Genomic DNA, 13,700 nt, shown 5'->3' with positions numbered 1-13,700 from the left:
GCACCAGCACATGTGTGGAGGTCAGAGGACAGTTTGCAGGAATCATTTCGCTCCTTCTCCCATGTAGGTCCCAAGGATCAAACTCAGCTTGTCTGACTTAGTGGCAAGTGCCTTTACCTGCTGAGCCATCTTGCCAGTCCCTAACTGTGATTTTGTTTTGCGTTTCTCTAGTAATCACCTAAATTTAAATAAATAAATAAATAAATAAATAAATAAATAAATAAATAAATAAATGTAATTTTAAAAAGTTTTAAAGCAACCCCCTCCCGGCCCCAACCTGCCAGGTAAGGTGGCGCACACCTTTAATTCCAGCTCTTGGGAGGCAGACATTGGTGGATGTCTGTGAGACCAAGGCCAGCCTGGTCTGCATAGTGAGTTTCAGGCCAGCTAGGGCTATAGGGCGATTTCATCTTGAAAAAGATCTCACCAACCCAAGGAGAGTAAGTGTGGGGGTGGTTAACACACATGTAAAATCTACTCTTTTTACAAATATAACAATCGGACCAGCAAGGTGGCTCAGTGGGTAAGAGTGCTTGTTCTCCGAGCATGAGCACCTATCTGACTTTGAATCCTGAGCACCTATGTAAAAAGTCAGACTTTTGGGGTGGATCCTGAGACTCACTGGCCAGACATTCTATCTGATAAGGTGAACTTCCAGTTAGTGAGGGACCCTGAGTAAAAGACAGTGACACAGGACACCCAGAGTCCTTCTCTGTCTCCACATGTCTGCACACTTGAACGCACCACACCATACACCAGAGAGAGAGGGTGGGGGGAAGCTAAGAAATGGGAGAATTCATACATAAGGAAACAGAAATCACAGAGCAACCCATTGAAGACTTCAGGAAAAGGTTTAAGTCACCCACAAAAGAAGAGGCAGGGGTGAAACAGAGCTGGAGAACTGTGGAGAAAGGCTCTGAAGAGAGCAGGTGCAGGCAGAGGCTGGTCTGGAAGCTGTGGCTGCCTTCCAGAGGAGGACCACTTGGGTGTGATGAGGTTACACAGACAATAGGGAAAGGACAGCAGGGACCTCACTGTGTCACTTCCTTTGTCTTCTCTCTCCAGTTTCTCCTTCCTGCTGTACTTCAAGAAACCTCCCTCTCCTTTGACGGCCCAGGCTGCCTCCCCGATCTTGGCCACCCTGGAAGCAGCAGTGCCCATGCTCATGTTCCCCCAATGTGCCCTCTGCAGACAGCAGCAAAGCCTCCCTCATTTCCAGAGTCCCACAGTCCAGATCAGGGCAGCCAACTCGATTGCATGGTGTGTCACTCACTTCTAGTGTGGAATTACCTAGACTATACAAACCATCTTTAACTACAGTAAACCAGACTTTAAAATATTTCTGGCATTCTGGGCATCAGAAGTTAAACTAAATTTTGCTTCTTTCTCTTCCTTCTTTAATACAGGTAAGTAAGAAATAATGACAATTGCTATTCAGCTAGCCAAAGGAGGACTATTACTCACCACCAAACAACACATAATAAAAACCAGGAAAAAGACTTCACAAATGGGCAGTAAATGGTGGTAAAGAGACCATTACTATACACCACAGTGGTGGCTGTTAAACAGAACATTTCAAGGGTTGCTTTGGTGGAAATCTAAACAGCAGATACATTAAACTGTCACTATAATCAGGATCTTTGGAGAGGTTCGGTCCAAGTGCACTTCTCCACCCTTCCTAAGCACCTGTGCCAGGCAGAAGGTAAAAGGAAAGGCATGACCTTTACGAAGCACTCGCCATGTGTCATGTCCTTTAAATATACTAAATCCTCACAGGCTGTGCAACCAGATGAAGAAACAGGATCTCCCAACAAAGTGGCAGAGAAGAGATTAAAACCCAGTCCTTTCTGGCCCAAAGAGAGCATGAACTCTTTCCAGTTTGCCAAACTTACCTTCTGCTATGATTACGGAACTTTCAACTTTCTACAAGTTCAGACAACCACTGACTGGATACTTTCCATTCATCCAAAGAAGAATGAGGTACATTTCATTAAGAAGATGGACAGTCATGCAAACACTGATAGCTACATAAGACAACAGGACAATGGTAAGTACTATGAATGAGAGGGGAGAAGCGAGGACCGAGTCCTGCCAGAAAACAAAGAAATGGATTCCTTTCAGGGCAAGCGGCCAGGAAAAGCCTCTACAGAGCTATCTCATCTCACTCGCTGAGACTCTGCAGTGTACACATCTGGTGAAGTGTATCCTGGTAGAGGGAACACTAGTTACCTCAAGGCCCATTGGTAAGAACACTTGGTCAGCAGGGCTGAAGCCCAGTGAACATGAAGGGTGGGTGATTAGGATGGAGAAATGGCAGAGGCTGGGTCAAGGAGCTCTGAATCCAACTCTGACAATAGGAATCAACCGATGGGTGTTAAGGATGAAAGAAACATAAACTCAGTTTTTAAAAGATCACTGGCTACTCTTAAGAATGGACTACAGCAGAATAGAAATGAGAACAGAGGGCAAGTGCAAAGGCTTAAGGTCACATGAACCCAGGATAGAGGAGCAGCAGCTTGAACCAAGAACCATTCCGAGATGAGAGACGATTTGAACTGTAACCTGAGGAGAGATTAAGAGGGCTTACTGTGGGCTGTGAGGATGGAAGAACTTGCACTTTGGGCTATAGAAATTAGGTAGATGGAAGTGCAGGACACAGAGACGGACATGGGAAAGGACAGAGACGCAGCAGTTTACAACAACTTGAGTTTGGAACAGATTAATATTAAAATGTATCACACATGCGGCTGGAGGTGTCCAGTGCAGAGCTGGATATAGGGTCTGAGGCAGAAATCAGTCATGTAGCACATTCTAAAGGCATGGAAGAGTGGGACAAAGAAAGGAAGGGTCTGAGAACACAGCTCTGGAGCATACCAATATCTTTCAACAAAGGAGGCTGAGGAGAGGCCAGGGAGGTGGAGAGAAAACAGGCCAGGGAGAACTGCTAAAAGAGAGCCACTGGTCACTGGATTTCACAATTTGTACATTGCGGCTAACTTGGTAAGTGCAGCAAAGGTATGAAAGCTCTCAGAATGGAATAGATGGGAGAAAGAAGAGGCTATCAATATCAGCAATTCCTTTGAGAAAATCTTGCCTTCAATGGGAAATGAGATAGCAGGAACAGAGTGCAACAGATGAATGGAGCTAGGTCTCAGGGGCTAGGAGGAGGCAACCAGAAGTGTTGGTCAGCAGGACCAGCAAGTACCAAAGCCCCAAATCAAAGACCACTGTACTCATTCTTGGTACTGAGAAGGGCAGTGTGGCCAAGCACAGAAGGAAGGCCAGAAGAGCATGACCAGAGCTAAGGGAGGGGCACAGAACATAGTGCTGCCTGGGGAGGATTCTGATCCTGTGAAGAGTAGAGAGTACAGGATTTGGGTTGAGTGGCACTCTGCAATTTTAAACAACTTTGATGCAAGCACTGTGAGGCCCAGATGGGAGGGGCTACAGTGCTCTTGGAGAAAACAGCGGAAGCTAGGGCTGGAGAGGAAGCAGCCTGGGTCTGGGAGGTGGAGAAGACAGCATCAGGGTTTCTGGGATCCTGTCTAGAACCCCCGTGTGTCTAATACATCTAAGAAACATAATACTTGACAAGTCTTCTCTCCTGTAGCTTAAACACAGCCGGTCCCTTTAGCCATTTCTCCAACGACCTCTTGAAACCCCCTGCCAACCTCATGTTCTAGACCTCCCTACACAGGCCCACAGCTGCAGCACCTGACCTCTTGGGGGTGGCCTCTCTCCTCCCATTAGTTGAAGCTCAAGACGGCATTAGCCTTTTAAAAACAATTCTTAGGCGTACCTAGTGCTCTTTTTTACAGTTTTACTATTTTCAGCTATCAAATATCACATTTAACTGAGCTACTGAGACCAAAACCTTTTGATGAAGAAATTCTGAACCATGCAGAGGGCTGGGAATCCACACAAAATCAATGCCAAAGCAAAAGGGGGAGCAGAGCCCATTCCACAAGGCAGAGCACCCAGGCCTTCTCCCGCCACCTTCAACAAGTGAGTTGCTCTGGTTGGTCAAGTGCAAAGCAACTAATTAGGCCACTTCCTAGTTCATTCTGGTAAATAGGTTGAGTCAGTCATTCTGGAGCCTAGGTATTTTGATAGCCCCTTAGGGTAGGTGTGCTAGAAGGTAGAAAAGCTCAGAGGGTGAGGGGAAGTCTTAGGCCTAAGTCTGTCAAAGCTTAGCACTGAGGTCATCAAATGTTGGTGCAGTAATGAATAGAGTCACAAATCATTAGCTGGTTGCTGTGCCTGCATATGGCATCAATGTTAATCTTATCTCGGCTGAGTGGCAAAGGGTGGGATTAATTGGTAGGACTTTTTTTTTTTTTTAATGAGGGGTTGAGACAAGGTCTTACTATATTGCCCAGGCTAGTCTCAAACTGACTGCCACACATGCTTTTACAAGGCAAGACTTAGACAATAATAACCCCCAAACTTCACTTAGCCCTGACCTAGATCTATAACCTATATCCATTATTTTAGTCAATCCTTTTAAGGTTCCCTAGGGGATACGGACCATCATCCCTCATGTTACAGACGAAGAAGCCAAGATGGGGACAGAGGCGCAGATAGAACGGCAGAGCTAGACAGAAGCACTGCTCAATGCCTGCTTTTTCTAGAGCAACAAAAACGTCACACTGCTGGAAGGGATTTCCAGGCAGACTAGTGTTTCTCTGACCAATGAGAATACTGATTACTCCTATTCTCAGAAAGCTCTCCAGCAGCTTGACAACTAACTAGCTAAGGGAATTCTGAGTCTCTGTCAGCTCTCATCTTTGTAAAAAAAAAAAAAAAAAAAAATCACTGGGCACAGCATGTAAAGCTAGGCCTGGGTCACACCCAGCCAAGGCCTGGTCTAGAGAGTAAACATAGGTCAGGCTTTCAGTAGGGCCCGGAAACCACAACTACACCAGCAAGGTGTCAGTGGTGCACAGGGAGGAATGATGATCAGAAACAAAGATTGGGCAGCAGAGCTACACTGGCTTCTCTAACACTAGCTCTGGCTGGCAGTGGCTGGGAAGTCTATGGGACAGGCAGCTACAAGAGAAAACACACAAGGAGGTCACACAGCACAGGCTTGTTTGCAGTGCTGGCTCTTAAAGGTCTGTCTTTAAAAGCATAATTAGGTCAGAATTTTTAAAAATAAAGAGATTAAGAATTCAAAGAAGATGAAGATGAAAGCTCTCATCTCAAACTTTCCTGACAAACTGGGTGAGGCCAAAGAGCTCCTATTCCCTGTAGACAAGCACATATCCCCCAATCCAACTCACACTTGCCATATCCACATGTCCCAAGAGCGTCCCGACAGGTTGAAAGGCAGTGGTGTCTTTTACCTCAGACTTTATAAAGCTGGGGACTTAGATGCTCATGAAATTACTTCTTTTTTTAATGAATGAATGAATTTTCTATATATGTATGAGTGTTTTCCCTGCATGTATGTAAGTGTACCTCATGTATGCAATGCCCACAGAGGCCAGAAGAGAGCATTTGATCCCCTGAACTGGAGTTGAGGCCGGTTGTTAGCTGCCACATTTGTGCTGGGAACTGAACCTGGGTCCTCTGCAACAGCAGCCAGTGCTCTAAACCACTGAGCCATCTGTCCATATTTCTTGAGAACCAACTGTGGTCATCTAATTCCCATCGAAAATAAATGAGAATGACTACTGGGCACGACCCTCTAGAGGACTCATCCTAAAGAAAGTTAATGTCAGGGATTAGGAGGGTCAGCCTCACCAAACTCACAAGAACAGAATGCTTTAATCCTCTTTTCAGCTGGGAAAGGTCCTAAAAGGCTTAGCCATGGATGACGTAAGACCTGCTAGAGTGCCTGGCTCCTGCCAAGGGTCACAGCAGTACTGACTATTATCTGTAGCAAAACTGAGAGTTTTTATGAAAGCACACTATACACCAGCAAACTTTCTTCAATATTCTTAGTCCTCAGAGCAACCTGAGAAATGATCAGAGAAACTGAAGGCACCAAGAAATAAAGCCCCAGCTCCTTCTGGCTCCAAAGCCCCAGCAGCTGTCACAGGTGGCCTAGAAGGACCATGAAAGGGTGTGGGAGACAGGCTTGAGCCTAGGGTGAAAGTCTTAATGACAGCCATATAGCAGGCCCGAGGCAACAGCCCAACCGCTGGAGCCATAAGACACACCTTGTAACATTTGCTCCCATTGGCAGATCATGAGACTGATGCCTAGAGCTCGCCACTCCCTAATCACCACCCTTGGAATCCAAAATTGCAACACTTAGATATTGCAACATTCAGGGTCATGTGGTTTCCAGGAATTCAGGCTCTGTAATCTGAAACCCAGTATGCTAATGAGGCATCCTACTCGCTATTCTGCAATAGGACATTAAGTCTGTTATGCTAATAGGACGCTAAGTCTGTTATGCTACTAAGGTATCCTACTTGCTGTGCTGTGATTGGACCACTACCCCTATATAAGCTTGTGCTTTCCTGCAATAAAGCAGACCTATGTCACTGAACCTGGTCTCCTGTGTCTGGATGCGGCTTCACTGACAGTCTCCTCACCAGCCCTGGGGTCCAGGACCGGGCAGAAGCCGTGATGACAGGAGGCAGCACAGGGCAAGCAGAAGAGCTGCCTTAGCACCAGGCGAGCAGAAGAGCGGCCTCAGCCCAGGGCGAGCAGAGGAGCAGCCTCAATGCCTGTGAGAACAGAGTGGCATCCACGAGAACAGAGGAGCGGCCGCCGCTGGCGGTGACCACAAAAGGGCTCATAATGGACTAATTTATAAAATAAAAGTGTCTCTCCTTTGTCTTAAGGAAAACAACCTGTAGTATTATTCTTCATATAGGAACAACTCCCATTGGATACAATGAAAAGAGAATTTAGTTCAAACTCAACATAAAACAGCAAGGTCACAACTGCAACGAAGTGTTTTTAAGCTGTTGCTGAAACCGGAGGAGACTCCAGTAGGGCTGACTCTCTCGATGAAAGCCAGGCAGCCCTTTCTGGGGCTCCCAGGAATAATTCTCAGGAAACGCTTTCTCTCCCTCTTCATAATGGGCCTGCGTGAGGCTTTGCTCAAGTCCCCTCACAGCCACCAGCCTGCAGTCTAATTACTTAATTGCATGACTGGCAAGATTCCTTCTGAGCCATTTCAGGAGCTCTCCCAGGTACACTGCACAGCTCCATCTGAATCCATTTAGCAAAATGAGTGTGTTCTCCCCTCAAACCAGACACAAAGCGATGCCTGGGCCCACGTCTACCTGGATTCCAGCGATGGCGTGGCCTTCTTGAGGAAGAAAGCGGAAAGCAGGCCCACGAGCTGTCCTTCTAAGCTCTGCTCTCCAGGACAGCCAGGCATGGAGGCCCCAGCACTGTCTAAAGTCTTGGAATCCATGTGCCTTAAATATCCATTTTTGCAGCCCCCCTTGGCATAGTCCTCCATAATCTGCAAATGAAAGTATTTGGTCCAACAAAGGCATATGGAGAAAAGGGGAGGGAAGGGGAGAGAAGGGATGCAGAAGGGTGCAGGTCAGGAGAGAGTGCAAGGGGAGAAGACGGTGCAGGCCTACACTCACTTCAAGGCAGGGAGGTATGTGCATCACTCCTCCTCACCCTCAGTTTCCTCACTCTAAAGTGGTACCACACCCCCTGCCACTGTTCAGAGAATAAAATAAAAATGACCAATTCAGGGTACGTGTCTGGCTCACTACAAATGCTCTCTGGAGGCATGCTCTCCTGTCCCTTGGTCCATTCCTTGACAGTTCTCCCTAAGAAGGGCCTGGACTCCATGTCATCAACCACACTGTGGACATTTATCATGTTCTTCTTGTAACATACCTTCCTTACAGATGTACTAATTAAAAAGGTTTTGATATATGTCATTAGGAAGGTGGAGAGTTCCTAATTCTCATGGAGATATTGTTTACAGATCCACCTTTCTGGGTCACTGGGGTTCCCGGAGGAGTCTACCACAGGAACTTCCAGTTAAAGCCTGTTCTGGGCATGTCCTAAGGTGCTGCAATTAGCATTCTCTCTCCCTATTCAAAGCTGTAAATTTCCTCAACCATTCTATAAATAACTCCTCTTGACTTCATTACTGTTAGTGATATACACATTAGCCATCACCCACTGGAAAAATGATTAAGATTTTTTTAAATGGAAGATAAGTCTCACACAAATAGCTGTTATTTATAGGTTCTTGCTTGTCATCAATCTAGTTATTAAATCCATCAAATAAGCAACCTCCAGAAAGGGAAAAATCTAGGATATAGTAATAAAAACAGCAATTACTATCACTTACTGAGCACTTACTATATGCCTTTCTATCTCAGGGATCTTAAACAGGAGTTACGATCCTTACTGAGGAGCAATTTCAGGCTTAGAGGTTAAGCAAGGACTGCCAGAGAAAGCAGCCATAATGGAGACATGGCCAAGACACAGAATCAGGAACTCCAAAACCCCACTTTGAACTGTTCTCCCTTCAAAACCATCTACACCTTGCTACCGCCCACTCTTAACTTCACGCACATGGACTCTGGATGACCTAAGGTGGCCGGCCTGCAGCCTCCTGTCCCCCCTTGCACCTCAATCTCCAGGGCCCTCTAATCTTGGAGACCATTTACTCCATCTGCTCAGTAGCAATGTAACTAGATGATTCTATGTGAGTGGTGGGAGGGGGGTCAATGCCCATATGATACCAAGCTGGGTTCCAGAGGGAATGTAGAGGGTCACTCTGTTCCAATAGGGTCCCCTTTCACTATACTCAAATGACCTGAGAGTTCAGGGCCTTCCAGACACAGGATTCTTACCCCAACTCTGTCTGACCTAATCCGTGCCCTAGATAAATCATCTCTCTCACAAGTCGCAATTTCCAATGCATAAAATAAATAGGTCCGATTAGATCTCCAACATCTATCCAAGTCCAACAGCCAGTCTGTATTACTCTATAGCTAGTTCTTATTTCTTACTATATGTTAAATGACTGGCTCTATTACCTACTTTCTAACTTCTGGTGCGGGGGAGGCGGAAGAGAGAGATCTAGTCTCTTTGTTCTCCACAGGCATATAGCAGACAGTTAATGCAGGCAAACGAAGTGGAACCCACCACACTCACTCTAGATTGAAGACTGATTTGGGCACAGAAGGGGACACACAGAATAAGGAGTAAACTGTGTTCCTACCTCATTACTCTGCTCCAAATGCCGGTCACTCTGGAAATAATTCTCATCATTCTCTTCAATTTTGATTGTGTCCTCATCCTCCTTGCTAGCCAGAAGCTATGTAGAGCATGGAAAGATGTGAAAACACAACCAAGAAAAGTATGCACCACGAACATGCATGAATCAGTCAGTGAAAACGCAACCCAGAAGTGTGTACCATGAACAGTCATGAATCAGTGTGAAAACGCAACCCAGAAGTGTGTACCATGAACACACATGAATCAATCAGTGTGAAAACACAACCCAAAAGAGTGTGCACCATGAACACACATGAATCAGTGTGAAAACGCAACCCAGAAGTGTGCACCATGAACGCACGTGAATCAATCAGTGTGAAAACACAACCCAAAAGAGTGTGCACCATGAACACACATGAATCAGTGTGAAAACACAACCCAGAAGTGTGCACCATGAACACACATGAATCAGTGTGAAAACGCAACCCAGAAGTGTGCACCATGAACGCACATGAATCAATCAGTGTGAAAACACAACCCAAAAGAGTGTGCACCATGAACATGCATGAATCAATCAGTGTGAAAACACAACCCAGAAGTGTGCGCCATGAACACACATGAATCAGTCAGTGTGAAAATGCAACTGAGTGTGCACCATGAACACACATGAATCAGTGTGAAAACACAACCCAGAAGTGTGCGCCATGAACACACATGAATCAGTCAGTGTGAAAATGCAACTGAGTGTGCACCATGAACACACATGAATCAGTCAGTGTGAAAATGCAACTGAGTGTGCACCATGAACACACATGAATCAGTCAGTGTGAAAACAACCCAGAAGTGTGCACCATGAACACGCATGAATCAGTCAGTGATGTCTCTTTATTTTCAAAACTGCAGAGCAACAAAAGAAACCACACAAACAAACACAAAAAGAATCAGAAACAAATGTCAAAGCCGTGAAATAAAAATTAGCTGATGTTAGATTGCTAGTAGTGGCAAATCACACACAGCTGCCTGAGATCAGGCATAACTTAAGGATAAACACCCACCCCCACCCCAAAACTACCAAGGTCATTCCCTGGCCTGGCATGGTCTTTCTGTGCTGCTATAACTTTAATACATTCTCTGTTGTGCCTTTTCTGCCTCCACTAAATCTACTTTTGGATTATATAAAGGTAACAAAAATTTCAGAAAATAGCTATTGATGGAAGTGAAAATAGAAAATAGCAAAAAAAGCAGTACATGAAATTTACAGTGTGCCCAATTTATTCATCACTCTCCTATTAGCACAGGGCATAAACTTCCTGTTAGGATGTCAGGCATCTGAAATGGACAGTCCTAGTAATACTGTCATTTTGCTGACAAAAGTCCCCATTGCTAATGAGAAGAGTATCAAGCTTGCCTGATGATAACTTTATGCTTTTGGAAATGAAGGACAGTTATTTATAGAGACTGCGTGAATCTGAAATGCCTAAAAGAGGTAGAAAAACCCCATAGCTCCTGCAATCTGCAATCCCCAGAATGGATGGCACAGAGTTCCCAAGAAAGCAAGATCCCAGCTCTCCACAAGAACAAAAATTTTAGTCATGAGACATATGGATGAGCCCCATAATATAACCAGGACTCACTACATACACCAGGGTGGCCACACCCAGGAAAGGTGCCCATCAAAGCTGTTCCAAACATCACACCAAACCTCATCTCAATAATGCAGCAGCCTACCAAGCTCAGGTCACTTGTTGGGCAGCTGTGTGTATGAGATACTTATGGCTCCATCTCCAGGGCTTTGTCTTACGAGTTCCTACATTCAATCAATTGCACCCATAACTCTCTGCCCAAATGAAATTCTTCTGATCTTCCTCTTAGAGGAAAAACCTTGTTTTGTTAGAAGAAAAGCAAAACAAAACAAACTGACTTAGGAATGTCACTTTAAAGAAAGTTCTCAGGGCCAGAACACATGTAGCCTACCACATCCAAACTGCAATCCAAGATCAAAGAGATCCATTCATCACATCCTTTGTGCTAGAAAGCGGGAAACACTGATATGCGTAAGTGCAAACTTGCTAAGGCATTGAAGTTTACAAAAATACTGAGGAATTCTTTTTCCTTTGTACTTGAAATATCCTTGGGGAGGGGGTGACAAAGTTTTGCTATGTAGCCCTGGCTGGCCTCAATTTGTCATGGTCCTCCTGCTTCTACCTCAAGAGTACTGGGATTACAGGTGTGTGCTGCCACGCCCTGCAGATACTCTAGTCAACAACTAGACTATCATAGTTCTTGGCAGAAGCATAGAATAAACTTACTTATAGGCATTCACCAAAAAAAAAAAAAGTCCACACAAAGATTTGTGCATGAATATTCCTATCATTGGTTATCTAAGAGTCTACTTATAGCACAAAGAATAAACACTGTAATACAGTCATACAATGGAACACTAAGAGACTATCAGTTCATATAACATGGTCGAATGTCAAGAAGATTATGCTGAGTGAAAAGAGTTGACACAATATGATTCTATTAATATGAAGGTCTAATACAGACAGAATTAAAACACAGTAGGACAAATCAGAGGATCTGCTAGGATGGGGGACTGACAAGAAGGGGCATGAGGGATTTTGAAAGGAGTGTAAACTCCATTTACAGGTACATATACTTCTGAAATTTAGCAAATGTAGACCTATAGTTTCTTCATTTCATGAGAGAATTTAAAAGAAAACATAACTATAAATATACACTGGCTATGGGCTGGTGAGATGGCCCAGTGAGTAAAAGTACTCCCCACCAAGCCTGACAACCTGAGTTTGACCCCCAGGGCTCACACGATGGAAAAAGAGAACCAACTCTTGCAAATTGTCCTCAGACTTCTGCACATAGACCGTGGCACAGGTGCACACGCATGCACATACACAAAATAAACAAATGTAATAAAATATTTTAATTACATGTATACATATATATAGTTAAAGATAAACATGCTTAAGTATTTCAAGGAAATATAACGATACTTGCAATTTCCATTGAAATGTATTGGAAAGATGACAAGGATGACAGACAGGAAATGTTAATAACGTCTAGGTGGTAAATACATACTATGTGATCTACTCAAATGGAATCTAAGAACGTTAGTTTTTCAGAAATTGAGAGAACAGTGTTACTGGAAGCTGGTGACTGGGGGGTTGGGAAGGGAGAAGGGATGGGGAAAGATTGGCCCATGGGTAGACAGACAGGAGCAAAATGTGTGCTGACGTACAACCAGGTGCCTACAGATAAAATGTACATGTCATAAAACTAGAAGAAAGAATTTTACCATAAAGAAATGACTATATATTTAATGAACTAAATCTGTTTTCCCTAGCTCAAACATTACACAGTGTACATACGTATCAAAAAAAAAAAAATCACATGGTCTCCCATTAATACCTATAATTATTTTTCAAGATGGCTCAATTATGTTTACCACTTACATACTGTTTTAACTTAATTTTAAATTATGTGTGTTTCTGTGTATGTCTGAGGATGTGAGTGCAGGTACCTATGGAGGTCAGAAGAGGGTGTCAGATTCCCTGGGTCTGGAGTTACAGACAACTGTGAGCTGTCTGAGGTGGGTGCTAGCATCTGAGCTCCGGCTCTCTGCAAAAGCAGCAAATGCTCTTAACCACTGGGCCATCTCTCTGGCCCAACCACTTATATTTTTTCTAAAAACAATAGGAAAAAAATCAACTTTGAAAAGAAAAACATACTTAAAATTTTAAATTATGGATTACAACAAATGGCTTGAAGTCTTATGTAAATGCCTTAAATGTTTTATTAATGTTAAGTTACATCTGATGGACATATTTATACAGGTAAACCACAAGATTTTTTTTTTTTTGAGATAGGGTCTTCTCATGTGCTTCAAACTATGTAGTTGAAGATGACATTGAACTTCTGGCCTTCCTAGCTCCACATCCCAAGTAGTACAATAACAGGTATCCACCACCATGCTTGGTTTATACAACATTAGTGACTGAACTCAGGGTCTTGTCTATGCTAGGCTGTACCAACTGAGCTATATCCCCAGTCTCAACTCTGCTACCGGGGGAGGGGGTGAACAACCATAAAAAATGTTATTTTCAAGCTGGGCATGGTGACATACACCTTTAATCCCAGCACTGGGGAGGCAGAGGCAAGCAGATTTCTGTGAGATTAAGGCCAACATGGTCTATACTGGCTACACAGTGAGATCTTAAGAAAAAATAAAAAAGTTCTTTTATGCCCAAAGTCCTCATTTGAAGCAATTTACATCATAGGTAAACTTTATAATTACAAGACCCAAAATTAAGACCCAAAGTTATGAGGCTGCAGTTTAGTCCAGCGTACGGCATAAGAGCGCAGGTAATAAACTGGAGCAGTTGTCAGAAGGAATCTCTCCCCTCTGCTTTCCCTTTTCCCCAGCAAGGAGTAAGAACTGGTGAGCCATTTCCACTGCCCTCCAACACACCAACTGTCTCCGGAGTTCCGACGCTGTTTTCTCCGGAGTTCCGACGCTGTTTTCT

At 44.2% G+C, this 13,700-nt stretch overlaps 1 protein-coding gene across 7 annotated transcripts in view; it reads right to left on the bottom strand.

The window, feature by feature from the left end:
• The window catches only part of Cdk5rap2 (CDK5 regulatory subunit associated protein 2), a 209,865-nt gene that overhangs the window by 61,672 nt on the left and 134,493 nt on the right, over nucleotides 1-13,700 (bottom strand). For all 7 annotated transcript variants that reach the window (XM_029563710.1, XM_029563713.1, XM_029563711.1 and 4 more), the window contains 2 exons: nucleotides 9,164-9,259; nucleotides 7,245-7,429 (listed from right to left, as the gene is read on the bottom strand). In XM_029563710.1, coding sequence (XP_029419570.1) covers nucleotides 7,245-7,429; nucleotides 9,164-9,259 — 281 coding nt within the window. The remainder of the gene's footprint in view (nucleotides 1-7,244; nucleotides 7,430-9,163; nucleotides 9,260-13,700) is intronic.

Source organism: Nannospalax galili, unplaced genomic scaffold, assembly GCF_000622305.1.
Source record: "Nannospalax galili isolate Female #2095 unplaced genomic scaffold, S.galili_v1.0 scaffold34, whole genome shotgun sequence".
Lineage (NCBI taxonomy): Eukaryota > Metazoa > Chordata > Mammalia > Rodentia > Spalacidae > Nannospalax > Nannospalax galili.
This window is presented reverse-complemented; position numbering and strand designations above follow the sequence as displayed.